A 26,809-nucleotide genomic window follows, 5' to 3' on the forward strand; every position below is an offset into this window, starting at 1 on the left:
AAAAAACATGGATGGTAAAGTTCACGTTTAAACACGTGATTGACATGACGTCATTGTCTTCCGGGTGTTGTGCGCGCTGTCACTCACTGGCGCCTCCTGCTGGAATAATAACACACACTGATAGAAGCTCTGGTAAATATTCACAGTTGAGGAATCCTGACAGAGTCTCAACAGTGTTGTCTAAGTAGGCAGCACACTAGGTTTTGAGACGCTGCCGCAGACATTTAACGTTAAACATCAAACATTCTAGAAGAACCGAATATCCATTGAGCACTAAAATCATCACGCACCCCCTCCATCTGTCCGTTAACCGGGTTAGTTAGTGCTGGTTGAGTTAGTGGTGTGATGGACTGAGGCTGGACGGGTGTCGTGAGGAGGAGGGGGTCTGGTGACGCAGGAAAAACAGCCGAAACGAGCAGACGAGACGGTGGAGCAACGCGCGGAGCCACGAATGCGCGAGAACTCCGCGAAACACAGACGGACTGCAGAAGCGCGCCGCGGGTGAGCGCGCGGCAGAGAGTCGCGGCCGGTTGTCGGTGAGTGTTTATCATTGTTCAGTGACACTAACAAACATGAGCTCACGCATGAGACAAACTGAGACGTGCGCGCGAGATACGCGTAGCTGCGCGTCTGACACATTTATCCGCTCCTATGAACCGGTTTTTGTGTGTTTGCGGAGCAAAATGGCTGCTGACACACACACACACCCCCGATTAAACAGACTGATCGGACTGTTTTGAGCTCGTGCATGCGGTAAGGTTGACGGAGGGTGTTTGGGTGCGGGTTTGACGGGTGTGACATGATTATCAGGCGGCTGACGCGCGCGAGGGAGCGAGCGGCGCGCCATTAATGAGGTGGAGCAGCGGTTAGCATGATAGCACTGAGGCTAACAGGCCTCAATAACAACCGCACGATCACAATGACAGATTCAAACTGTAATCGTCACGAAACGTGCTTTTATGCGGGTGTTTGAATGTGTTCGTGTTTGTTTGTTTGTTTGTTTGTCTGTGGTGTAATATACGCGTTAAGAACGCGATGCTAATGCTAACTGTAGCGGTTACAGAAACCGGCCATAAAAGTGATTCTTCACAACATTAAACTGCTAATAATGACTGTCTGTGAACAGATCCGTGTGCAGCTGACAGGAATGTCATGCTAATGAAATAAGACTATATTTAGTGTAAAAGCGCTGAATGTGTGTTTCCTCATGAAGGTGATTGACAGGTCGTCATGTTGATATTTACATGCTTCATGTGTGTGTTTTGATCCTGTGAGTCTTTGATGGAGTTCTTCAGTGTTTGAGATGAGAAACATGTTTCATAATGAAGTTTCGACGTTTATTGTAAAATTTCACCAGATATACAGATGGACTGTGAAATTATTATCAGATGTTTCTGACAGCTGATGGTGTCTTAATCTCTAAATCAGGGCTTTTAGGTGACAAATATGACCATCCTCAAATTTAAAAGGCAGTTAAATGTTTACATGTAAAATACCAAATTTATACTGTCAAATTTATCACTTTAAATATGAGTAAATTAGTATTTGGAGAATGTTTAGTTTCTGTTGTTTCATTATTAAGTCTTTTTTCTGTATTACTGTGTTGTACTGTAGGTGTGTTAATATTTATTTAGATTGTTATTTAAGTTTTAAATCAACTTATTTATTCTAATGTTCTTTATTTGATTTGTTTTGACTGTTTTCCTCTAAACTGACCCTTGCGGCCCCTGAGGGCCCCGGACCCGTCTGAAAACTCCTGCTCTAAATCAAACCAGACGTGTTTCTACAATCATGTCTGATTCCAGCAGCTTAATTTGTGTTTTGATTTGTACTGAATGGTTTATTTGATATGTTGTTGCTTTTGTGTTTGTGTTTTTCATCAGAGGACACCTGTGTGGCAGGAAGTGTGTTCATCTCACTTCCTGAAAGCCGCTGCTGAAGCGTGTGCAGATGTGCTTCAGGACCCTTCTTTACTGGTTCAGTAGTTCAGAACTGTGTGTTTGTGAGACTCCATCATATCAGACTCACAGTGTTCCACCACAGACCTGTTTATCGTCATCATCTTGAGCGGTTATGAGCATCAAACGTCATGTTTTTAATCTTTCTCTATATTAGTGACCCTTATAAGCGCTGCAACACACACACACACAGTCTTTAAATAGATCAACCCAGCGTCAGGACAGAAACGCGCGTCTGATGATGTTAACAGCACAAACGTGTCCGGTGTGTTTTATGCGTGTGTGTGGACGGACGAGAGCAGCTGGTCTTCAGCGGTTAAAGTTAGCAGGGGCACATCTGATCTGTCGTAGTACAGCCGGTTAAACTTGAACCCGTTCCTCAGCGCTTCTGCTCGTCTTCTGACCCGCTGTGTTTTTCTTGCAGGTAATGCGATGGTCTCTGCGGCTCGTCTTGAGCTCCAGGTGCTTCAGTCCCCTTCTCTTGGCCGCCGGAAACGAGTAGATTCTCGCCCGGCTCCCGCCACATAATCAGACAAGATTGCAAAGATCTGCCCCACGTCGAGCATGACGGCCACCACCCGCGGGTCGCCCGTGGGGGGCAACGAGAGCCAGAGCCAAGCGCCCGACGGCCAGAACCAAACCCTGCTGCCCCAGAACCAGGTGTGTGTGAGAGGCGTGACGTCTCGCAGCATGGACTTACTATTACTGCAGTCATTCACACAGAACACACTTCTCCATTGTTTTTCTGTGTAAAACAACCCTGTGCTACAGCGTCTCGCTCATGACACAGTGCTAATTCAAATTAAAAGAAGCTCAACTTTTAAAAAATGTGCCCTTTTTTCATTCCTCTGACCTGCATTTTTAACAACAAAAACACGTTCTGTGCGATTGGCCTATAAGACTACATCTGCTGCACATACTGCTATAAACGCAGATTTCTATAGGTATGATGTGCATCACATGACTTTTCGAATAGCTCCTTTTCACAGTCCACACTACAGCGTTTTTAAATGTATCCACTTGGGAGAGCAAAAAGATCAGTTTTCACCAGACAAGAACGCGTCTCAGTGTGAACAGAGAGAAAAAGATGCCGTTTCCAGATTAATGTAGCCTTACACCAGCTGATAAAACAATCGAGATCAATTCATCAGTCAATAAGCTAATTCACAAGCCGGTTGTTGAACAGTTAAGGCCCGTTCACACCAGCGCATGTTGTAGTTCTGTTTATTCTCAGTTTTGTCGTCTGCCGCTTTAAATGCTGGAGCTCTTTACAGCAGGATGGATTCTGATTGGCTGTCAATGTTTTTATTGTTCATCAGCTGGAAAAATATAATGTTGTTATTAGAGGTCGAACGATAGTGGATTTTAACGATAACTAGGTTGGACCACGCTGGCTGAAAACTGATTAATCAACCAGTAGTTCTTACACATAAACAAACATTACACATAAAATAGTGCTAAACTTTAATAAAAAAAAAAAAACAGTACCTAACCATGAAAATGTACTCGTTCATGTTAGTTTATAGTTTATTAACAAAAGTTAAGAGATACAACTGTAAATGTAAAAATGTATTAGTAGCCTAAATGTTGAAATTAACAAATGATCGATACTTTAATAACCCCAGTTAATCTTACAGATGGACTCTTATGCTTAAACAGTCATGCTTACAGATGGACGTCTTCAAACATCTACAGGCAATAGCACTGAAATTAGACGCATATGTGTATTTTGTGTAAACTCTCACACTTTATTTGCTTCTATTTTAGAACACTTGATGATTATCTGATCAAGATCACAATATGTGTCGCAGTGACAAAAAAAGATTTAAAATTGGATGTTTCTGATTTGTTAATATGTTTGTCTCGGCTGCATGAACATCAGTCTGCTTTCTCACGTCACTAGCTTTAAATATGCAGCTTCGCTGTCGATGCATAAAAGTGACGAGCAGGATATAAACCGATGCAAATAGATTGAAATAATCATGACATTAAACATTTGAGTCTGACTTGCGTTTGTTTTTGTCACATAGTTTTAACTGCTTGAGGTACTACTAATGTTAGCGTCCTCTCAGCCTCGACGGCAAACGCTGCTGCAGCATCTAGTCAACAAATTACTTTATAATGATATGAAAACATATACATACCGTTTCGTTGTCTGTTTTTAAATGTGCATCTGTAGTTTCCCGCTCCGTGGCAGCCTCACGTGTCAAAACAAACTCCACGAGGCATCAGTGATAGTTTTTATTTCGCCTCTAGAGGTCGCTCTCGTACTGTGTAATGACAGCGGACCCTTCTCAGCCGCTTTTGTTCCAGCAATTGGTTATCGTGCCGATTATTCAGCAAAACCGATCAATCGGTCGACCTCTAGTTGTTATCATTATAGTTGTGCTGTGAACTCTATTCTTTTACACATAGAACGATTTTTAGAACTAAATTTTTATCATTATCGTCCTTGGTGTGAACAAAACCAGCACCGATCAGCTGTCCCATTGCCAAATTTACATTGCAAAGGTGGCACAGAACTGAGGTGGGCCGTAATTTAGTCGGGCGTTTATCCTGAATATTAAGCTGGCACAGACCAGCCTCATGTTAGCTGAAAACGTGACTAACTTCCTGTTGCCTGTGTTCAGCTCCTGTATGACATCATGTTGTTGTTGTTGTTCTCTTTAGACGCCCTCACCAAACTCCTCCAATGAGACGTCACCCCTCAGTCCACCAGAGGAACCGGGTCAGGGAGAAGCCCCGCCCGCACAGGAAGAGGAGGAGCCTGCCTTCCCCCACACAGACCTGGCCAAGCTGGACGACATGATCAACCGGTCAGCAGCGGCGTCGCTCTGGAGTGTGTTGAGCTGGTTAATGTTGGTTAGTTGTGTGCTGATGATGTGTTTCCTGTGGTTCAGGCCGCGCTGGGTGGTTCCGGTCCTGCCGAAAGGAGAGCTGGAGGTTCTGCTGGAAGCTGCTATAGATCTCAGTAAAAAAGGTCAGATGTCACAAACATCAATTATTAATCATATGATCGTAGATATTCAATCTAATTGAATTTATTATTTGATAACCGCAATAATTGTGCACTTTAAATGTTAATGTTGAGTGTTTGTGTTGTGAAGGGCTGGACGTGAGGTGTGAGGCCTGTCAGAGGTTCTTCCGCGATGGCCTGACCATCTCATTCACTAAAATCCTGACGGACGAGGCCGTGAGCGGCTGGAAGTTTGAAATCCACGTGAGTCTGATGTGTTCGCCTGTGATCCGTCTGATCTAAACAGCTGCAGTTTTTAAATGTGCTTCATAAACGAGTGTGTCTGTTGTTGTCGCCCCCGTTCCAGAGGTGCATCATCAATAACACCCACCGCCTGATCGAGCTCTGCGTGGTCAAACTGGCTCAGGATTGGTTCCCTCTGCTTGAACTGCTCGCCATGGCGACCAACCCGCACTGCAAGTTCCACATTTACAATGGCACGCGTCCGTCTGAGAGCGTCCCTGCAGGAGCGCAGCTCGCTGACGATGAGCTGTTTGCCCGGCCGCCCGACCCTCGATCTCCGAAGGTACAGGAGAAACACTCTGTGCTTCTGATCCCTCGGTCTGAACTGAATGTGATGTTGGGATTGTTTCAGGCGCTGCTGTCAGAGACAGTGCTGTTATTGAGTTAACCCGTCTCTCTCTGATCAGTGAAGCAGCGTAAAACAGCAATATTCCACACTCACAGACATTTGTGTTCAGACAGGAAGATGCACAAGGAATGTGTTTGACTGAAGTTGTGCTCGTCTCTTCTTCCCTATTGTGTCGTATATCTGAGCGAAACGCTTCTCAAACAAGAACAAATGTAGGGTGGGGCTTGATTTAGTCCGTGGGGAGTTGATTGGATGGTTGTGGTTTGCTATTGGTGGATCTCATGTGAGTGACAGGTTGCCCCGCCCTCATCATCAGAGAAGAGAAGAGATGCTGCAAGAGGGAGAAGAAGATATTCTGATTCAAGATTATGAGGAACATGAATTTAAAACAATAGTGATGATGTGCTCCGATAAATCATTTATAATAAATACTGCAATATTCCATAAAGATAAGAATTGTCAATTTTGATTTCATGGTGACTTTAAAATCAAACACATGTCTGTGAAACACAAATGAACCTCCTCATGGGAAAGTAGTTACTGGTGTAATTACATTTGACACTAGCTGTGTTTCCATCCACCTATTTTTATGCAAATTTTGGGAAATCATTTATCGATTTGTGTTCCCAAACACCAGCATCCGAACGCAAGAGAACATGACAGCGTTTGTGTTTCATCTGCCGCTCTGAGAGCAACTCATTTATGATGGAGGAAAAAACTTCCATTTTTAATACTGATATTTTGCTCCAGTTTCCTGGGATGTGATGATTTTGTTCTCTTGAACACCTGAGATGGAAATGCTGCTTTATTTGCAAATGATTTATGCATTATTTCAAGTTAAATTCACAGCTAGTGAGAAGTTATGTGGGTAATATTGAAGAAAAATGAGTAATAATTATCCAGAAGCAGTGTGTTTTTGTTCAGTCGTGACCTCGTGGTCTGTGTCTCTGGTTCAGGGGTGGCTGGTGGACCTCATCAATAAATTCGGTACATTGAACGGGTTCCAGATTCTTCACGATCGCTTCATGAGCGTCCAGGCTCTCAACGTGCAGATAATCGCAGCTCTCATCAAGTATGTTCCTCTGCATTCACGTCAGATCTGACGTCTCACTCATTTCTGCATTTGAGTCGCTGGACGTCCTCAATGTTTCTCGATTTGTCTTCCAGACCTTTCGGCCAATGTTACGAGTTCCTGACTTTGCACACGGTGAGGAAGTTCTTCTCACCCGTAATCGAGATGGTTCCGCAGTTTCTGGAGAACCTCACAGACGAAGAGCTGAAGAAAGAGGCCAAGAATGAGGCCAAGAACGATGCTCTGTCCATGATCATAAAGTCCTTGAAGAACTTGGCGTCTAGAGTTCCTGGTCAAGAGGAAACCGTCAAGAACTTGGAGATCTTCCGGTTGAAAATGATCCTTAGGTGAGAAGTTGTCATCATGTTAATGTGAACGTTCATAGTTAGAGCTGCTTCACGCTCTGCCAAAGAAGCTTATCGACTCTTTTCTCCTCTCGTCTGCTGTACAGGTTGTTGCAGATTTCCTCGTTCAATGGGAAAATGAATGCGCTGAATGAAGTGAACAAGGTGATCTCAAGCGTGTCGTATTACACACACCGGCACGGCAACCCAGAGGAAGAGGAGTGGCTGACGGCGGAGCGAATGGCCGTAAGAGCAGCGCTGCATCAATACACTGTCAATCACTCACTGGCTGCGTCTCAATCAGCTTCCTGTCGTCAGTCACTATATAGTGTACATGAGTTCAGGCACTGGTAAGGACTGGTGTTCATAAACAACAGCAGGACTGATGTCTCTCTGGTAACGGGAGCTTTATTTATTGCCTTTTTTCCCTATCACATATTTTAGTAATCATCATAAACGTTGCGTTATCAAAAAAACGGTACTTTAAATCCTTTTTAGCAGCTCAATTTTTGTGATATCAACTTCAAATTTAGAACACAACTTGGTTAGACGTACGGCTTTGATTTTATAGCAATTTCAGAGTCAAAATTATTTTGTAAAATATATATTTTGTATAAAATAAAAATAGACCAGGAGACTAAATAGGTCTGTATTCAAAGCATTCATGAACTACAACCATTTCAGTCCAGGTCTGTGATCAAAATGAGGAATGATGGTTACATTATGATAAACACTTGGAATGTTACATATCCTTTCAACATTTCAGCTGTAAATGAATTATAAATTTTAGCTAGATTATGTTCACTACCTGTCTAATGTATGTTTATGGTGCAACAAAATTAAATAACCGTTTGTTTGTTTTTAAACATCTATCACGTGTTGTGATGTGTATCTCACAATTTATGTTTCATGCTTCAGAATTCCTGTCAAGGGAATATATTGAGCATTGATGCTCGCTGGTTTTCACAGTGCATTGTGGGAGCGTTTCAGTACACTGGAAGAATTTTGCGATTGAGACGGCCCTTGTCAGTGATCACTGGCTAGTGAACTAGGGAGCTGATTGAGACGCAGCCACTGATCCTGGTGTTCCGCCCATAGAGACAGAGAAGCGCAGCTCAGCTGTGTCTGTGTGTGTGTTACACTTCCTGTACTGATGTTGGTTGTGTGTGTCAGGAATGGATTCAGCAGAACCACATTCTGTCCATCGTGCTGAGAGACAGTCTGCACCAGCCGCAGTATGTGGAGAAGCTGGAGAAGATCCTGCGCTTCGTCATCAAAGAGAAAGCTCTGACCCTGCAGGACCTGGACAGCATCTGGGCGGCTCAGGTATCAGTAGCGTGACAGAAGATTTCAGAGCAGTGCAGTCACCTGACTATAACTCACAACAGTTAACAGGTTAGGCTGTTGTTGCTGCTGGGAAAACTTTCCCTGGTGACATTTTTTCCACACCTCATCCCCTGACGCAACACCTCCCTGCTGCCAGACCAGAAAGCTTCTCTGTGGTGTTTTCAGCTTCATTCTGATTCACATTGATTGCTTTCAGAATGAAGTGTGTGGAAGAGTAGGTGTGGTTAATGATCTCCTCTGTCATGTTTTCTCAGGCTGGTAAACATGAAGCGATCGTCAAGAACGTCCACGATTTGTTGGCCAAGCTGGCGTGGGACTTTTCCCCGGAGCAGCTCGACCACCTGTTCGACTGCTTCAAGGTAATGCAGGACTATTTGTAGCGCAGTGTTGTTGAGAGACGGATAACCGCTTGACTCTGGTCTCTGTGCTCACGGTCCTGCAGGCGAGTTGGACAAACGCAAGTAAAAAGCAGCGGGAGAAGCTCCTGGAGTTGATCCGCAGGCTGGCAGAGGATGATAAGGATGGAGTGATGGCTCACAAAGTGCTCAACCTACTGTGGAACTTGGCTCACAGTGACGACGTGCCTGTGGACATCATGGACCAGGCCCTGAGTGCCCACATCAAGATCCTGGACTACAGCTGCTCTCAGGTCTGAGCTCAGTGCAACATCATTCCCAGCATGCACTTGTGTGCTGTCACTCACCTTTCTGCTGTCGTACAGGACCGTGACACGCAGAAGATGCAGTGGATCGATCGGTTCATCGAGGAGCTTCGGACGAATGATAAGTGGGTGATTCCGGCTCTGAAGCAGATCAGGGAGATCTGCAGCTTGTTTGGAGAAGCTCCTCAGAACATCAGGTGAGTCATTGAGCAGGTGTCTTCATCAATCACCTCGTGTCTTCATGAGATTGTCACACAAACTCCGTCTGTGTGTGTGTTTGTCATCAGTCAGACGCAGAGGAGTCCACATGTCTTCTACCGTCACGATCTGATCAACCAGCTTCAGCACAATCACGCGCTCGTCACGCTGGTGGCCGAGAACCTGTCTGCATACATGGAGAACATGAGGCAGTTCTCCAAAGGTGAGTGTCATCTAACAGGAAACGCATCATATTTACTACTTTCACTAGCTACGTTTAAAAATAATCCATTAGTAATCGGATGTAAAAGCCTTGATGTAAACACCTCAGTCTGACTGAGCTCAATTGAAATGAATTTTGATCGGATTGAAAGGTGTGGTGTAGAGCTGAAATATTCGATCAGCAGGAAAAATGTAACGGCTTTTCTATTTTTTCATTCTGTTTCAAAAATATCTTGCACACATGTGCAGTGCAGTGATGCATAAATATGTTTGTGTTTGTGTCTTATGAACTGGTCATTGAAAGAGAATATTTACTAAATATTTACTACAAAAAAAAAAAACTTTTTGACACGTCAGCTTTTTTATTATATAGATATGTCATCAAGGCAAAGGTAGCACATTCTCATTCTGATCGTGGTGACTGGGGACTATACATGAACAGAATATGTAACATGAAGAAGAAACATGTGACTCGGGTCGCAAAATTTAGGAATCTTAAATCGGATTGGACAAAAATGAGTGCATGTAAACACACCTATTGTAATTCTTTGTCTCAGAGCATCCAGGGTTCGATCCTCAGACCGTGCGAGTGGGCAGCCGGTACAGCCATGTACAGGAAGTGCAAGAGAGACTCAATTTCCTGCGGTCAGTGATGCTCTTGTTTCATACACAGGAAGATGTTTCACTGGTTTCCTGTTCTCACACAACTAATGTTTCTGATGCGTGTTCAGGTTTCTGCTGAAGGACGGCCAGCTGTGGCTCTGTGCTCCACAGGCCAAGCAGATCTGGAAGTGTCTGGCAGAGAACGCCGTCTTCCTGTGCGACCGCGAGGCCTGCTTTAAGTGGTACTCCAAACTCATGGGTGACGAGCCAGATCTGGACCCGGATATCAACAAGGACTTCTTCGAGAACAACGTGCTGCAGCTGGACCCCACGCTGCTGACGGAGAACGGCATGAAGTGCTTCGAGCGCTTCTTCAAAGCCGTCAACTGCAGAGAGGGCAAACTGGTGGCCAAACGCCGGGCGTACATGATGGACGACCTGGAGCTGATCGGGCTGGACTACCTCTGGAGGGTAAAGCTCCTGAACGAATCGAGACTACACTGAATGATATAGGGCTGGGAATATTAGCACGATTCTTAAGCCACGATATGATATTATCATTTTGTGATATGCTGAGTATTGCAATTAAATATACTGTGAAATATTGCGATTTATTACCTTTTTTAAACTGGAACATCCCCAACATTAAAACTACTAATGCGGCTGTCAGTCACTGCTTGGTTTTCAGTCGTCCGTTGTGTTGTAGAGTCCGATCACTGAACTCAGTGCACGTGACACTAAATCAAACATGAGATTCTCTGCTCTTCACAGGATGTGATTCAAGGCAGTGATGACATCGCCACACGGGCAATAGACCTGCTGAAAGAAATATACACCAACCTCGGACCAAAACTGCTAGTGAATCAGGTGAGCCTTCCTTCCTCGCCTGACCGTCACCCATCAACACGCCGTAACATCACGTCTGATCTGCTGCTCTTGCTGTTCACAGGTAGAGATCCATGAGGACTTCATCCAGTCGTGTTTCGACCGGCTCAAGGCCTCGTACGACACGCTGTGTGTGCTGGACGGAGACAAGGACAGCATTAACTGTGCCAGACAGGAGGCCATACGCATGGTGCGAGTCCTCACGGTGCTCAAGGAGTACATCAACGAGTGTGACAGCGACTACCACGAGGAGAGGACCATCCTGCCCATGTCCAGGTGCTACTCACATATATGAGCCCTTCCTGTAGGTCATGGGGTCATTTCCCATTGAGTCAGTCCCATAACGTCTCTTCTCTGATGACGAGGGCAGGGCAACATGTCACTCACACGAGATAATCCACTAATAGCAAGCCACAACCATCCAATCAGTTCCCCACGTCACTTGTTCCAGAAGCATTTCACTCAGATATACGGCACAATAGAGAAGAAAAGATGATTGCTTCTTCCCTTCATGACGATGGAACAGAAGTAGCGTCAGATCTTTTGTTCTGTATAGTGACGTACATCTGAGTGTAACGAATTATAGAAAAAGATAAAATGTTGGGCGGGACATGGTTCTGTGCATCTGTTGTTGATTGGATGTTAAGATGTGGCACTCAGAAGTGTACGCAGATAGATGCAGTGTGAGCTTGTAGGGGCGGAGTTTAAGCGCACTTAATGATTGGAGAATCCTGCATACAGAGAGAAGACTGACGATGATCCTGATTAAACATTACAAGGTCAAAACATTTAAAAAAGAAAACATTCACGGATGAATTGTTTTCAATAAGAAAATAGATGAAAGGCTCTGTCGAATGAACACATAGGAAGCCAAACGTTTGACATACTCTCTTGTTTTGTGGGAATCTCCATGTTCCAGAGCCTTCCGTGGGAAGCACATTGCGCTGGTGGTCAGGTTTCCCAATCAGGGCCGTCAGGTGGACGACTTGGACATCTGGTCCCACACCAATGACACCATTGGCTCCGTCCGCCGCAGCATCCTCTCTCGCATCAAAGCCAACAGCACACACACCAAAGTGGAGCTGTTCATTGGAGGAGAGATTGTGGACCCTGCTGACGACCGGCGGCTGATTGGACAGCTGAACCTCAAAGATAAAACTGTGAGCTTTAAACACACTTCTGTCATTAAAGTGGTTCTGCTTTGAGACCAGAGACGGGCTGTTATAATACTGGACTGACTCTTCCTGCAGCTCATCACGGCGAAGCTCACCCAGGTCAGCTCCAACATGCCCTCCAGCCCCGACAGCTCGTCCGACTCGTCCACCGGCTCGCCCGGAAACCACGGCAACCACTACAGTGACGGGCCGAACCCCAAGGTGGAAAGCTGCTTGCCAGGAGTGGTGAGAACGTGTTTGTGTTTCATGTGATCACCTCAGGGATCGAGGGATGCACCATATATATCTGTTATTGAGATTATTTAATCTGTACAGTAATGGATGTTTTATTGTATGTGGACATTTAGGTTACCTCACATAAAACATTGAGTTTATAAACCTATAAATCTTTAAAGTGCTCCATTGTTTTTTCGATTATTATCTTTCATATAGTGTGTATTAGAGCTGTTTGTGAATGTAATAGGTCTGAAAGAGCAAAGTGAAGATAAAAAGAAAGTTATTTTTTCCTGTTTTATCTCTATTGACCAAATACTGTAGAATATTGGCCATCTATTGGTCATCAGCTTATTGGCATTGTCCCGCTGCATTTCTGGTCTGAAGTGCAGAATAATCTCATCCTCAGTTGAGCTGAATGTTTCTCGTCTCTCCTCAGATCATGTCGCTGCATCTGCGCTATATCTCCTTCCTGTGGCAGATCGCTGATCTGGGCTGCACCTTGAACATGCCGTTACTGCGAGACGGAGCGCGAGTGCTCATGAAGCTCATGCCTCCAGGTACCAGCAGAGACCGTGACGCCTTGCCGTGTAATGTGCCGTCTGGTGAAGGGCTGCTGAAATGTGCTGCTTGTGTTCACAGATACCACTACAGTGGAGAACCTTCGAGCGATATGTTTGGATCACGCTAAGCTGGGAGAGAACAGTCTCAGTCCCACTCTGGATTCACGCTTCTTTGGTCCTTCCCCTTCACAAGTGCTCTACCTCACTGAGGTGTGCTCCGTCACGCTTCTGTACATGTAAACTTAATAGGGTTAGGGTTAAATAGTGCAAAATTCCTCAATTATGAAAGTCGATTCAGCTCTAGAGAAGACAATAGAGTCATTATTGAGATCAATAACATTACTAATTATTGAGTGTAAACAGCAGCTGACTAGGTTTCTCTCTCTCTTAGGTGGTGTATGCGCTGCTGATGCCAGCCAGTGGAACTCTGGGAGATGACGCCAGTAACTTCCAGTTCAACTTCTTGAAGAGTGGCGGTCTGCCTCTCGTCCTGAGCATGCTCACTAGGAACAACTTCCTCCCCAATGCGGACATGGAGACGAGACGCGGCGCCTACCTGAACGCCCTCAAGATCGCCAAACTCATGCTCACTGCCATCGGGTTCGGGCACGTGAAGGTCGTCGCGGAGGTGTGTCAGCCTGTGGTGGAGGGAACCAACCCAGCCTCGCCGGTGCGACTCTCCCCCAACCCTACGTCACCGGTTGACTTTCTTCCCTCATGGTGATGTGACTCTCTGTTTGTCTTCCAGATTAACCAGGCGACTCACGATCAGGCTCTGGTGCTACAGAACGCTCTCCAGAGCATTCCCAATCCCGCCTCCGAATGCATGCTGCGCAACGTGGCCATCCGATTGGCTCAGCAGATCTCTGATGAGGTTCCTGATCCTTTCAGCTTTAAAGTTGCAGTATGAGGTCTTGTAACCGTTCGTCACACTGATCTTCATGTCTTTGTTGTTTTCGGACATCGTACAGAACTTCTTCCAGGCCTCAAAGTACATCCCAGATATCTGTGTGATCCGAGCCGTGCAGAAGATCGTTTGGGCTTCGGGATGTGGAATGGTGCACCTGGTCTTCAGCTCGAATGAAGAGATTAGCAAGATCTACGAAAAGGTACGATTGACGGTTCAGTACTCTCACCACTGTCCACAAAAGTGTTGTCATTCTTCATTTAAATGTGCATGTGTTGTTCTGCAGACTAATGCCGGTAACGAACCGGACGCGGAAGACGAGCAGGTGTGCTGTGAGGCGCTGGAGGTCATGACCTTGTGTTTCGCTCTGCTCCCGACGACCCTCGACATGCTCAGCAAGGAGAAGGCCTGGCAGACCTTCATCATCGACCTGCTGCTTCACTGCCAGAGCAAGTGCGTTTACAGGAACCCTCTGCGTCTGAACGTACATTCAGTGGTTTTACATGGTCAAGGCATGAGCTGATGTTAGACATGAACCAGAGAAAGAGAACAAAGGCAGAAATTCTTGACTCCAAATGCTTATGAATGCATACTGTGGTTAAAAATCAAAAGAAATTCAGTTAGTATTTGGATTATTTTAGTATCTCCTATTTGCACAAAATGTCCAACATCTCCAGAAGTGATGGGTAATTAGATTATTAGTGCATTAATAAAAGCTGACTAGTGTGACATTTAATGAGAAAAGAAACCGTCTCATGCTAATGAACCTGCCTGTATCTCTTTGTGTTTTCGTTCAGAGCTGTGCGTCAGATGGCACAGGAGCAGTTCTTCCTCATGGCCACCAGGTGTTGTATGGGACACAGACCCCTGCTGTTCTTCATCACGCTCCTCTTCACGGTTCTGGGAGTGAGTACAGCAATCGCATACAGACCCGTGTAGAAGGATTGACAACATGTTTAGATGCCATTAATAATTGTTCGCTGCTGTTTTAGAGTACGGCTAAAGAAAGAGCGAAGCACGCTGGCGATTACTTCACCCTCTTACGCCACTTACTCAACTACGCGTACAACAGCAACATAAACCTGCCCAACGCAGAGGTGCTGCTCAACAACGAGATCGACTGGCTCAAGAGAATCCGAGTGAGTTCACTTTCACAACAACACTGACTCGGTGAAAGAGTGATGGTTTAATTCTCTTTCCTTTGGTTTTCGTTGACGTTCAGGATGAGGTGAAGAGGACCAGTGAGACGGGTGTGGAAGAGACCATTCTCGAGGGTCATCTGGGCGTCACCAAAGAGCTGCTGGCCTTTCAGACGCCAGAGAAGAAATTCTATATCGGCTGTGAGAAAGGCGGCGCTAATCTAATAAAGGTGAATGGCCTACAACTTGAATTTTTTCCTTTACAGATGTTGTGAAAAGGCAGTTGACTTAATTTGTTCCTGGCTTCGTTTCCGGTCTGTGTGTCTCACAGGAGCTGATTGATGATTTCATCTTCCCGGCGTCTAACGTGTACCTGCAGTATGTGAAGAGCGGCGAGTTCCCGGCGGAGCAGGCCATTCCGGTGTGCAGCAGTCCTGCGTCCATAAACGCCGGCTTTGAGCTGCTGGTGGCGCTCGCTGTCGGCTGTGTGCGGAACCTCAAACAGATCGTCGACACGCTCACAGACATGTACTATCTAGGCACGTGGAGTTATTACGTTTTCAATAAATCAGCTGTTATGAAGGTTTTTTCCCGACTTTCATCTGTTTTGAACCTGTGAATTGTGTACAGAATTGGGTTTGATTTTAGTGTATCATTAGCTGTTTCCATCCACACTGTTTTATGTGAATTATGGGATATTGCTACAAAAATGCTGTATGAAAATGGCAATGCGAATAAATTATAAAAATGTGCATAAAAAATGTATGCGCTCAATCGAGGCGGATAATTTTTTTGTGCATAAACTACGATTGATTTACTGAATAAATCCCTCCAAAACCTCATGTGACTTTGCCTCAGCAGAGGCTGTGATTGGATAACTGGACTAACCAGCGGACCAATTCCATCGCAGCATCTCAAATGTTGGTTTGGTGGTTCTGAAACGCCTGAGTCAAAGTCTGTCATCAGAATGATTTGGTTTAATTCCCTCCAGAAGCGTCTCACATGATTGTGTTCCCAAACACCAGCATCCGAACACAAGATCACATGACAGCATTTATTGTGTTTCGTCTGACGCTCTGAGACCAACTCATTTATGATGGAGGGAGAAAGAGCAGCTTCCATTTTTATTTCTGATATTTTGCACTAATTTCTCAGGAAGTGATGATTTTGTTCTCTTGGACACATGGAATGGAAACGCTGCTTTATTCACAAATGTTTTATGCCATATTCCAACTTTAAGCATTAGTTAAACTCACAGCTTTGAATGGAAACAGCTAATGAGCCTCATTCACGAATCATGTCTGTGTAAATCCTCTGTGAACTGAATCAACTTCTATAGAAATGCATTCTGCTGCTGTTTCATGAGCGAGGCTCATATTCGTCCATCGTTTTTAACCCGTGCATCTCGTCTCAGGTTGCGAGGCACTTACAGAGTGGGAGTATCTTCCTCCGGTGGGGCCGCGGCCGACCAAAGGCTTCGTGGGTCTGAAGAATGCAGGAGCCACATGCTACATGAACTCCGTGATCCAGCAGCTGTACATGATCCCGCCCATCCGAAACGGCATTCTGGCCATCGAAGGCACCGGCAGCGACATCGACGACGACATGTCCGGAGATGAAAAGCAGGACAACGAGGTAAAAAGTGCACACGTGTCACTCGAGCGCAACGAAAACCCTTAGTGCAGTTCAAACACGTCTGAATGTACGTCATTCTCATTCGCGGCGTGTTGTGCTGCAGAGTAATGTGGACCCCAGGGATGATGTGTTCAGTTATCATCACCAGTTTGATGACAAGCCCTCTCTCAATAAGGCCGAGGACCGCAAGGAGTACAACATCGGAGTGCTGCGGCATCTGCAGGTCATCTTCGGTCACCTGGCGGCATCCCGTCTGCAGTACTACGTGCCCAGGGGATTCTGGAAGCAGTTCAGGTACTGAAGTCGTGAATTCTCTTTACTAAAAAGTTCTGCACATGTGCAATGATGTAAATGACGTATGATGCACGGAACGAGCTGTTGTTGTTGAAGGAAGGATTTCATTCTAAAATTCTCCTTCTACTCATCTGTGAAGTGCAGGACAATGTCGTCCCAGCAGTCCTTGCTTCAGACTCTCACTCACAGACGCCTTGTTTTGGCCATTTTTACTGCTTGATAAATATAAGTAGCACAGCACAAAGCTTCATGTGTTAGTCTTCTCCTGATTAGGACTTGAAGTAGATGAATATTAAGTCTGCTTTTAAAACAAAGAAAAGAAGTGATGGTAAAAGGATGGTTAGCATGCGCATCGTGAAACAGTGGAAAAACTGTATAATTGTGCAGTGAGCGCATGTCAAAAGATAAAATCCGATTTAAACACACATCAACCCGATCACTTCATTTTGCGTTCATGTAAACACTGTTCGCATTCATCACTTGGAATGATTTCATTGCGATTGATTGGGAAATGTTGCGGAAACGTGTTTGGTGTTGCTAGCGGCACAGAAATGACATACTGCACCATAATGCCATGTGAAGTAAGACGACTGCATTTGAAACGTTCCCTGCAGGTTATGGGGGGAACCGGTGAATCTGAGAGAGCAGCACGACGCGCTGGAGTTCTTCAATTCCCTGGTGGACAGTCTGGATGAGGCACTGAAAGCCCTCGGCCATCCCACCATGCTCAGCAGGATCTTGGGTGGCTCGTTTGCAGACCAGAAGATCTGTCAGGGTTGCCCTCACAGGTGAGTGAAGGGCTTGTCAATCATTCTGAGGATGTTGACTTCTTCCATCTGTATACATGTTATGTTGTGTGTATGTGTGTGTCTTCATAGGTATGAGTGTGAGGAGTCCTTCACAACGTTGAATGTTGACATCAGGAACCACCAAAACCTCCTCGACTCTTTAGAACAGTACGTCAAAGGGGATCTTCTGGAAGGAGCCAACGCTTACCACTGTGAGAAGTGTAACAAAAAGGTGGGTAGTCTTCCCTGAATTCTCTCTGATAGAACTTGTGTATAGTGCACATTGGTGACCTTTCGTTGTCCTTTCGTTGGTTTGCCGTCAGGTGGACACAGTGAAACGTCTCCTCATAAAGAAACTCCCGCCCGTGTTGGCCATCCAGCTGAAGCGCTTCGATTACGATTGGGAGCGCGAGTGTGCGATTAAGTTCAACGATTACTTCGAGTTCCCTCGTGAGCTGGACATGGAGCCCTACACGGTGGCAGGCGTGGCGAAGCTAGAGGGTGACGAGGTGCCGCTGGAGAGCCAGGTCATCCCTGAGGACTTGCCGGAGCAGACCGAACCCAACGGCAGCTCCCGCTACAGGCTCGTGGGCGTGCTGGTGCACTCGGGTCAGGCCAGCGGCGGACACTACTACTCTTACATCGTCCAACGTCACGGAAACGGTGACGACGGACAAAAGGACCGCTGGTATAAGTTTGATGACGGTGACGTAACGGAGTGTAAGATGGACGATGATGAGGAGATGAAGAACCAGTGCTTTGGTGGAGAGTACATGGGCGAGGTGTTTGACCACATGATGAAGCGCATGTCGTACAGGCGGCAGAAGCGCTGGTGGAACGCCTACATTCTGTTCTACGAGCGCATGGACGCAGCAGGGGGCGACAGCGAGCTGTTGAAGTACATTTCCGAACTGACGCTCGCGCCCCGGCCGAACCAGCCTAAAATGCCCTTGGCCATCGAGGCCAGCGTGCGCAAGCAGAACGTCCAGTTCATGCACAGCCGCATGCAGTACAGCCTCGAGTACTTCCAGTTCATCAAGAAACTGCTGACCTGCAACAGCGTCTACCTGAACCCTCCTCCAGGTGAGTTCTGCTTGCAGCTACAGATGCACGATTTGTCTGGCGATCACTCCGTGAACGTCTTCTGCTGGTCTGATGTTTTAAGATGCTCCTCTTCTCTGCTCCTTCTAGGTCAAGATCACCTTCTACCAGAAGCTGAAGAAATAGCGATGATCAGTATACAGCTCGCTGCTAGATTTCTGTTTAGCACCGGATTCCACACAAAGAAAGTCGTGCGAGGCCCTGCGAGTGACTGGTGAGTGTTTGCTGTGCTTTAAATACACCTCTGCTACCAGTCCAAAGTGTGGACACACCTATTATAAGAATAATAGAATAATAGCCATGTCATGAAAGTATGAGAATTACTAAAGGCCCGTTCACACCCAGTACAATAACTTGAACAAAAACAATCTAGATATAGTTCTAGAAAGCGTTTACAGCACAACTATAATGATAACGGCACAGAGGAACGATATCATTGGAATCACTTTCAGAACGATTTGTTCCAGCTGATGAACAATGAACATTGACAGCCAATCAGAATCCACCAGACTTTAAAGAGCTTGAGCATTTAAAGTGGCAGACAACAAAACTGCAGCGCGGATATAATAAACAAAACAATATTGTATGTGGTGTGGATGCCAATATAGTTATTCTTTGTGTGAACAGGCCTTAAAAAATGGGCCACTCTTTGTCCGATTCTAGCTCACTGTGGTAATTTTCACAGCCAAGATTAAACGTTATTGAAGGAGAGACACACTTGATGCTTTTCCTTCACTATGTGGCCCAACAAAACTGATTTTGATGATTTCAGCAGATGATGGGAAACATAACTTCAGTCAGAACTGGTGGTGTGTTTGTGACCGGTCCAGTTGTTTGAGCAGTGTTGACTGACCCATCTCTCCATCTGTTTCTCTGTCAGGTATGACGCCTTGTGCATCCTGTTGCGTCACAGCAAGAATGTCCGCAGCTGGTTCGCACACAACGTGCTGTTTGCCTTCCCCACGCGGTTCTCGGAGTACCTGCTGGAGTGTCCGAGTGCGGAGGTCCGTGGAGCTTTTGCCAAGCTCATAGTTGTCATCGCACACTTTTCCCTGCAGGACGGACCATGTCCTGCTCCCGTCACGTCGCCCAGCGCGTCCACACAGGTGAGGGAGAGAAACAAGGGCAGTGTGATCTCAGAGATCTGCTCTGAGAACTGGTTCCTCAAGCAGTGATTCAGCTAAACCTCACTGTGCTTTTCCACATCCTGTAGTCTAGACTGAAAACATTTTGGGATCTAGTTTCAGGGGAAATGGAGTTACCAGTTTTTAAAGGTCTTTTAAAAGGGAGACAGGAAAACTCCTATATTAAAGTGCTCCTATGATGCTATTTTAAAGGTTTCTAGTCTCCTACAACAGATTCACATGCATCAAACACAAAAAAACACACTCTGATTGGTCAGACGTCCCAGTCTGCTGTGATTGGTCAGAAACCAAACGCTCATCATCATCATCTGAATCTTAGGTCTTGATTCACAGTGATACGAACAGTAACGATGGCATCAGTAATGATGTTCAACCAATGAAGACCATAGGCTGGCATTATGCAAATTAGTTACAAACCTACGTAAGTTGAGCAGGAAGTAAGACTGAATTACTGACGACTCGTTTCAGTTCAGAATCGATTCTTTCTTTTAGGAGACAAAAACTTTATTTATCTGCACTTTGATCTTTCAGAGCTTCTACATTCACAAACAGCTGCTCTAATACACACTATATGAAAGGGAATATCTGAAAAAGCACTTTAACAAATGGCAAACAGAGTCTGAGACGTTTGACCTTGTGAACAGGCCTGTGACAGTGTGACCCTGAGTGACCACCTGTTGAGGGCGGTGCTGAACTTACTGAGGAGGGAAGTGTCCGAACACGGCCGCCACCTTCAGCAGTACTTCAACCTCTTCGTCATGTACGCCAACCTGGGTAAGGGCTCGTTTGCTCTTGAACTCTTGGTTCCCATAAGTCTCCACAGGAAACGTAGAAGGTCAAAATAAAAGTAACAGAGTGTCATGTGTGTTGAGACCCATCTGTCTGTTGCAGGTCTGGCAGAAAAGACACAGCTGCTGAAGTTAAGTGTGCCGTCCACCTTCATGTTGGTGGCACTGGACGAGGGTCCCGGCCCTCCCATTAAGTATCAGTACGCGGAGCTCGGCAAACTCTACACGGTGGTGTCGCAGCTGCTGCGCTGCTGTGATGTGTCGTCACGCATGCAGTCCTCCATTAATGGTGAGTGTTAATTGTGCTGGTGTCGTTTCCCGCTTCATCAAACGAAGGCTCTCAGCTGATTTCGCCCTCTCTTCTCTGACAGGGAACCCACCACTGGCCAACCCGTACGGCGACCCCAACCTCGCGGCTCCCATCATGCCCCTGCAGCAGCTGGTGGCCGAAATCCTGTTTGTGCGCACCAGCTACGTGAAGAAGATCATCGAGGACTGCAGCAACTCTGAGGAGACGGTGAAACTGCTGCGCTTCTGCTGCTGGGAGAACCCACAGTTCTCCTCCACGGTCCTCAGCGAGCTGCTCTGGCAGGTGAGTCTGCGCTTACAGCATTTACAGTCTGCTTTGTGTTTCCTGAAGGCCATTACATGTGAATGTTCTCGCGCTGTCAGGTGGCGTATTCCTACACCTATGAGTTGAGGCCTTACCTGGATCTACTGCTCCAGATCCTTCTGATTGAGGACTCGTGGCAGACGCACAGGTGAGTCGATGAGAGCGTCTGAATGACTGCGTTTACATGCTCCCTCATAATGTGATTATAATGAGATTATTGTGATTAATCATGTAAACATGATACTTTGATCAAGTTGATGTGATTAAGCTCATAATCATAGCAATCATAATCACAGTAAAATATGTGGCGTACACTGATTTTAATCACAATAAACAGGCATGTAAAGACTTTAATGGCATCTGTTTCACTCTGACCAATGCCAGCATGTGCTTGTGACGAACACGGGTGATGATGTCATGCGCAGATTCATAAACAACAGTGGTAAAGAAGGCATCGCATTTTTGGGTGCTGAAGAAACTGAGTGTACTGCAGTATATTGATGGTCGAAAACACTGAAATGGAGACACGTTTAGGCGCGTCACTGAATATAGAAATGTGTTTTGCATTCGATAAGTAGATTAAAACCGTGTCCAGTAACACATGACTGTATGTGAGTTCATCACTTGTGCCATGCATTGGGGTTTGTGAATAATGGCGGTAAAATAACCACAATTCTTGGAGAAAAATCAGAATAATGAAAATAGCGTGTAAACAGGAGTGAAGAGGTTTGCTGCTGTCTATTAAGTCCTGATGACTGGAAATAATCACATTATTGGTGCAAACAGTCGATGTCGAAGCACATGCAGAGCAAGTGTCCTCATTCTCGTTCTCTCTTTAGGATCCACAATGTTTTGAAGGGCATTCCTGATGACCGAGACGGGCTCTTTGACACCATCCAACGCTCCAAGAACCATTATCAGAAACGGGCCTATCAGTGCATTAAATGCATGGTGGCGCTCTTCACCAACTGCTCTGTGGCTTATCAGATCCTACAGGTGAGTAGTCACAGTTTACAGTTATTCCTTTGGCAGATGCTTTAATCCCAGGAATCAGTTAGAACAGCAGAAGTTTGAGCTAGAAGGCTCTTCAGGTAGAGTCAGGAGACCTTTCTCTGTTCATGGGACGGTGAACGCTCTTAAAAGGGAAATTTATCAGTAATGTTGGGAAACAAAAAGTTCTTTGCAATAGCAGTGATTGTGTTCTTCTGAATGTACCGCAGAGTAACGGGGACCTGAAGAGGAAGTGGACGTGGGCAGTGGAATGGCTGGGCGATGAGCTGGAGCGCAGGCCATACACTGGAAACCCTCAGTACAGCTACAACAACTGGTCCCCACCCGTACAGAGCAACGAGACGTCCAACGGATACTTCCTGGAGCGCTCTCACAGCGCCCGCATGACACTGGCCAAGGCCTGTGAGCTCTGTCCTGAAGAGGTGAGCGCTCAGTCAGTCAAACCTCACCAAAACACAGTTCTGGTGAGTTGATTTATTTCTTTAATCATGGGTAATACACTAACATTTTTAACAAAATATTAAGATTTTGAAGTTTTTGTTTTATAGCAAAATTGTTAACATCTATTTTTATGCAATTTGCTGACACTTTTATCCACAGTGACTCGAGGTAGGGCTGCACGATACGTCAGAATAACATCGATATCGTGATGTGGCTACGATTTAATACAATAACTGTACCAGTTTCAGAGTGAAGATCGTCCTGTAGTTCATGATAGTGTTTCAGCGGCGCTTCATTCAGAAACCGGCAGCACGTGTGTTTATTTGCCAGCAACCCGTCGAGATAAAAGCTCGATGGTTTACCATTTGAAAATTAAGAAATTAAAATGTAAATATTAGTATTGCAATTTTATAGTAAATCATTTTAATTAATTTTTTATAGTGCAATAGTATTATTACAAATATATTTCTTAATTTTTTTATATAATATTTAATAATCACAATAAAATCATAATTATTATTTTATAGTCATAATGAATTTGTCAAAAACTGTGGAAATGTGGCCTATAAAAACTCACGTGTTTTTTTTTCTCACTTTAACTTTATGGTTACTGAAACTGCAGTTTGAGCTTCTTTTTGCAAAAAGCAACCCAAGTATGAACACCCACATATTTTCTGAATAATTTTTCCAAATATGGCTATTCAAATAATGTGGTAAAAATCTTGTCGTATCGCAATATATCGCAGAAAAACACAAAACCTGGATGTCAGTTTTTTCCAGTATCGTGCAGCCTTCGTGTAATGTGTACATGTTATCAGTTCATGCGTTCTCTGGGAATCGAACCTTAACCCGTGGTGCTTTAGCGCTCGGCTCTGCTAGATCAACACACGCGTTTGTTTGTTTTGTTCAGGAGCCAGACGATCAGGAAGCGCCCGATGAGCACGACTCGTCGCCCCCTGAAGACACGGCCCTCTATCCTCATTCTCCAGGGACGCAGTATCAGCAGGTGACCCTTCCTTTATTATATTTATCATATTTCTGTGGAAACTGTGATACATTTTATTTTTCAGGATTCTTTGTTGAATAGAAAGGTCAAAAGAACAGCATTTATTTAAAATAGAATTTTTTTGTAATATTTTAAATGTCTTACTGTCACTTTTGATCAATTTAATGCATCCTTGATGATATTTTTTTAAATCTTACTGATCTCAAACTTTTAAACAGTAGTGTATCACAGTTTCCATCATAAATGTTTCTTGAGCATCAAATCATCATATTAGAACGATTTCTGAAGGATCATGTGACACTGAAGACTGGAGTAATGATGCTGAAAATTCAGAATAAATTACACTTCACTATATATTCACATAGAAAACATTGTAATAATATTTCAGTTTTTACTGTATTTTTGATCAAATAAATGCAGCCTTGGTGAGCAGAAGAGACTCATCAGATAGAAACATTAAAAAAATAATTTAGTCTAACTCCTGCTCTCTCTCTCTCTCTCTCTCTCTCTCTCTCTCTCTCTCTCTCTCTCTCTCTCTCTCTCTCTCTCTCTCTCTCTCTCTCTCTCTCTCTCTCTCTCTCTCTCTCTCTCTCTCTCTCTCTCTCTCTCTCTCTCTCTCTCTCTCTCTCTCTGCAGCCTAATAACCATCCTCACGGGCAGCCCTACACCGGCCCGGCCGCCCAGCACATGAATAACCCACAGCGACCCCCTCAGAGGCCTCAAGAGAGCTGGGAGGGAACCGACGAGGTCCCTCCCGTCCAGACTAAAGAGTAGCAGTCGCCCACACCTTGCCTTGTGACCGCGTCCGCTCGTTTCAGAGACTGCCGTGTCGGGCGAGACCAGGCCTTACAAGCACCTGCCACAGTCTCCGGGAACGGAGAACCTTCCCTCTCGTAACGCACTCTCTGCCACCCAACTCCTGCAGCACTGACGTCTCTCTTCTCGAGGCTCGACGCTGCAGAGTTTGGTGCGCAGACACACGTACAGGCCAACATACACGCACACACGTACACGCAGACCGTGTGCAGCTCTGTGTAACCCGTCAGGAATGGTGATGGTGTGTAGATAGTGTGCAGATATCTGGGCCTTGGGACCCCCTCCATTTCCAGAGACGACTTCATCATCATCATCATCATCCTCATCTAAAACACCACAGCGGCAGAATGAAGGGAAACCCGAGGCTTCGTCGTCGCCGGGTGTTGCTCGTACGCAAGGACGAGTTTGCGCCGCATCAGTGTGGACCGCTTGCTCCTCGTGACGGGAATCTCTGTCGGGGTTTTGGATTAACTCGGTGTCGCTCTACTGATTTAGAAGGCATTGAAATCTTTCAGCACTTCTGATTCTCTTTCTTTTGTTTTCTTCATTCATCAGGAAGCCTGTTAGGAGTGTGATGATGTGATCTTCTGTTAGGGTCTTTAACGCCACTGCGGTTCGGTCACTTTAACCTCAGATTGGCACATTCACTCCACAGACTAAATGATCGATATTTCATTTGTATTTTCAACAGGCTGAAAGTGTAATAACTCGTCTTTGAGTGGAATTGCAGTTGGCCTAATTCTGAGTCTGGCCCCTCCCACTTCCTATGTCCCTGTCCAATGAAAACGCAGCCACGGCCACACTACTCTGTATCTGAGGAGATTTACAGCACGTACTGAACTGCATTTATGAAGCGTGGCTCTTGTTCTCTTTGGTCTGAATACCAAAATCCCTGAGAAGGAAAACGGAGCCCACCGTATTCTATTTTGCTGTTTTCTTTGATAGAGCTTATTTTGTTGAATTTGAGAAGAAAGAGTTTGAGCGTTTGAATGAAAAGGCCTCGTCCTTGTGTTGTTATTTTTAAGAGGATATTGACTGTACAGAGTTCTGTTTACGGTGCCAGTGTGAGGTTGGATTCTGGAGCTGTTTTCACTTGAAGTCTTTCTTTTCCTGCACAGACGTATAATAACAGACGCATTGCACCACTAGAAACAATAAATTAAACATTTAAATGCAAGCTTGACTTTTTATTAGCTTTCTGATGGTTTCTATAAGAAGGTACATTTTGTAAATACCCAGTGCACACAGAAACACACAGACGCTCATGCTTGTTAAATCATTGTGTCTGATGATGGATTTTATTCAGTAGACGGCTTCATGACGGTCAGCGCGCCGCAGAAGACATGTGGGTTTGCTGAAGGTTGTCCTGAACCGTCTGCCAAACCCAGCCGGAGGCCTACTGATGTCCCAGCAAAGACTGATGGGCCTTAAACCGGATCTTTGCTGACGATTATTGTGTAGTGAGGGGGGTGGGGGGTTAAACCGTACGGATCTCACACCGTGATCTTAACTAGCACTACAGCTCATCCTTCTTCAGGCCATCTGTTGATTCTTCCTCCGGTTTGACAGAATCTCACAAGCTTCATTTTCTTCTTTTGCTCCATTTTTTGTAAACGTCTCATCAGAATGACATCTGCTTTGATTTTCCTCTTTCGGGTTTAATTTTGTTTGAATTCTGAAGCTCTTTTTGTGAAACGTGCATGGATAATATTCCTCAATCAGCCCTCCAGCACTGTACAAACCCAGCACACTGTAAAATTATACTTTAAAGGGTAAAAATAAATGGTATTTGATTTACCTGTCTGTCTGATACACTGTCTCACATCTGATGCGCTGCTTATAGTTTGACGTGTGGTTTAAAGCATCATGTATTGACATTTAAATGATGAAGCAGGAACCTTTGACCCACATTTCAAAGAGTTCAGCAGTAATAAATGTGAAATCGCTTCATTAAATGACTGGACAGGATGGCTCTTTCTGTTTCTCTCCAGGTATGAAAGCTGTGATGATCCCCTCTGACCAACACTTGAAATAAACCTGCAGAGGTGCAGCACTCGCATCACATGTCTGTTCTGATGTATCGGAATACAGATCCAATGCACTCGCACTGACACTAGCATGGAAAATGCATTATAATGGAAGGAAAGTCATTTCATGGTTGCTTATATTTACATTTCTGCATTTGGCATGAGCTTTTATTGCATTCAAAGCTACACATGAAATTAGTTAATGAATTCCTCAGCTCTAATGCATGTATTTCTGTAGATCCAGAGTGT

At 45.1% G+C, this 26,809-nt stretch overlaps 1 protein-coding gene across 4 annotated transcripts; it reads left to right on the plus strand.

Moving 5' to 3' along the window:
- Positions 1-130: 130 nt before the first annotated feature.
- On the plus strand, positions 131-26,330 carry LOC127514437 (probable ubiquitin carboxyl-terminal hydrolase FAF-X). 4 transcript variants are annotated; one of them, XM_051897253.1, is made up of 45 exons: positions 131-536; positions 2,383-2,618; positions 4,629-4,774; positions 4,859-4,938; positions 5,066-5,178; positions 5,282-5,500; positions 6,523-6,638; positions 6,734-6,985; positions 7,090-7,228; positions 8,156-8,308; positions 8,584-8,688; positions 8,772-8,978; positions 9,051-9,187; positions 9,278-9,411; positions 9,968-10,055; positions 10,142-10,484; positions 10,785-10,880; positions 10,963-11,174; positions 11,818-12,058; positions 12,149-12,298; positions 12,726-12,846; positions 12,929-13,059; positions 13,241-13,519; positions 13,598-13,723; positions 13,821-13,958; positions 14,043-14,209; positions 14,554-14,662; positions 14,749-14,895; positions 14,979-15,125; positions 15,227-15,434; positions 16,310-16,530; positions 16,634-16,824; positions 17,439-17,612; positions 17,703-17,844; positions 17,936-18,695; positions 18,804-18,927; positions 19,594-19,819; positions 20,503-20,632; positions 20,750-20,935; positions 21,018-21,238; positions 21,319-21,407; positions 22,099-22,255; positions 22,480-22,734; positions 23,622-23,717; positions 24,354-26,330. In XM_051897253.1, the coding sequence occupies exons 2-45, from the start codon at positions 2,523-2,525 to the stop codon at positions 24,489-24,491; spliced, it is 7,710 nt and encodes a 2,569-aa protein (XP_051753213.1). In that variant the 5' UTR covers positions 131-536; positions 2,383-2,522; the 3' UTR covers positions 24,492-26,330. The 4 variants fall into 4 exon arrangements, with proteins under 4 accessions (XP_051753213.1, XP_051753215.1, XP_051753216.1 ...); XM_051897255.1 differs by having other exon boundaries at positions 22,480-22,692; XM_051897256.1 differs by having other exon boundaries at positions 16,706-16,824.
- Positions 26,331-26,809: the final 479 nt, after the last annotated feature.

This window comes from Ctenopharyngodon idella, chromosome 6, assembly GCF_019924925.1.
Source record: "Ctenopharyngodon idella isolate HZGC_01 chromosome 6, HZGC01, whole genome shotgun sequence".
Lineage (NCBI taxonomy): Eukaryota > Metazoa > Chordata > Actinopteri > Cypriniformes > Xenocyprididae > Ctenopharyngodon > Ctenopharyngodon idella.

Excerpts from the sequence above, each read along its gene's own strand:
- LOC127514437 (XM_051897253.1), top strand. The coding sequence starts at position 2,523 with ATGACGGCCACCACCCGCGGGTCGCCCGTGGGGGGCAACGAGAGCCAG. Across the intron at positions 10,485-10,784 it reads GGCTGGACTACCTCTGGAGG|GATGTGATTCAAGGCAGTGA; the intron begins GTAAAGCTCCTG and ends TGCTCTTCACAG. Across the intron at positions 12,847-12,928 it reads CATGAAGCTCATGCCTCCAG|ATACCACTACAGTGGAGAAC; the intron begins GTACCAGCAGAG and ends TTGTGTTCACAG.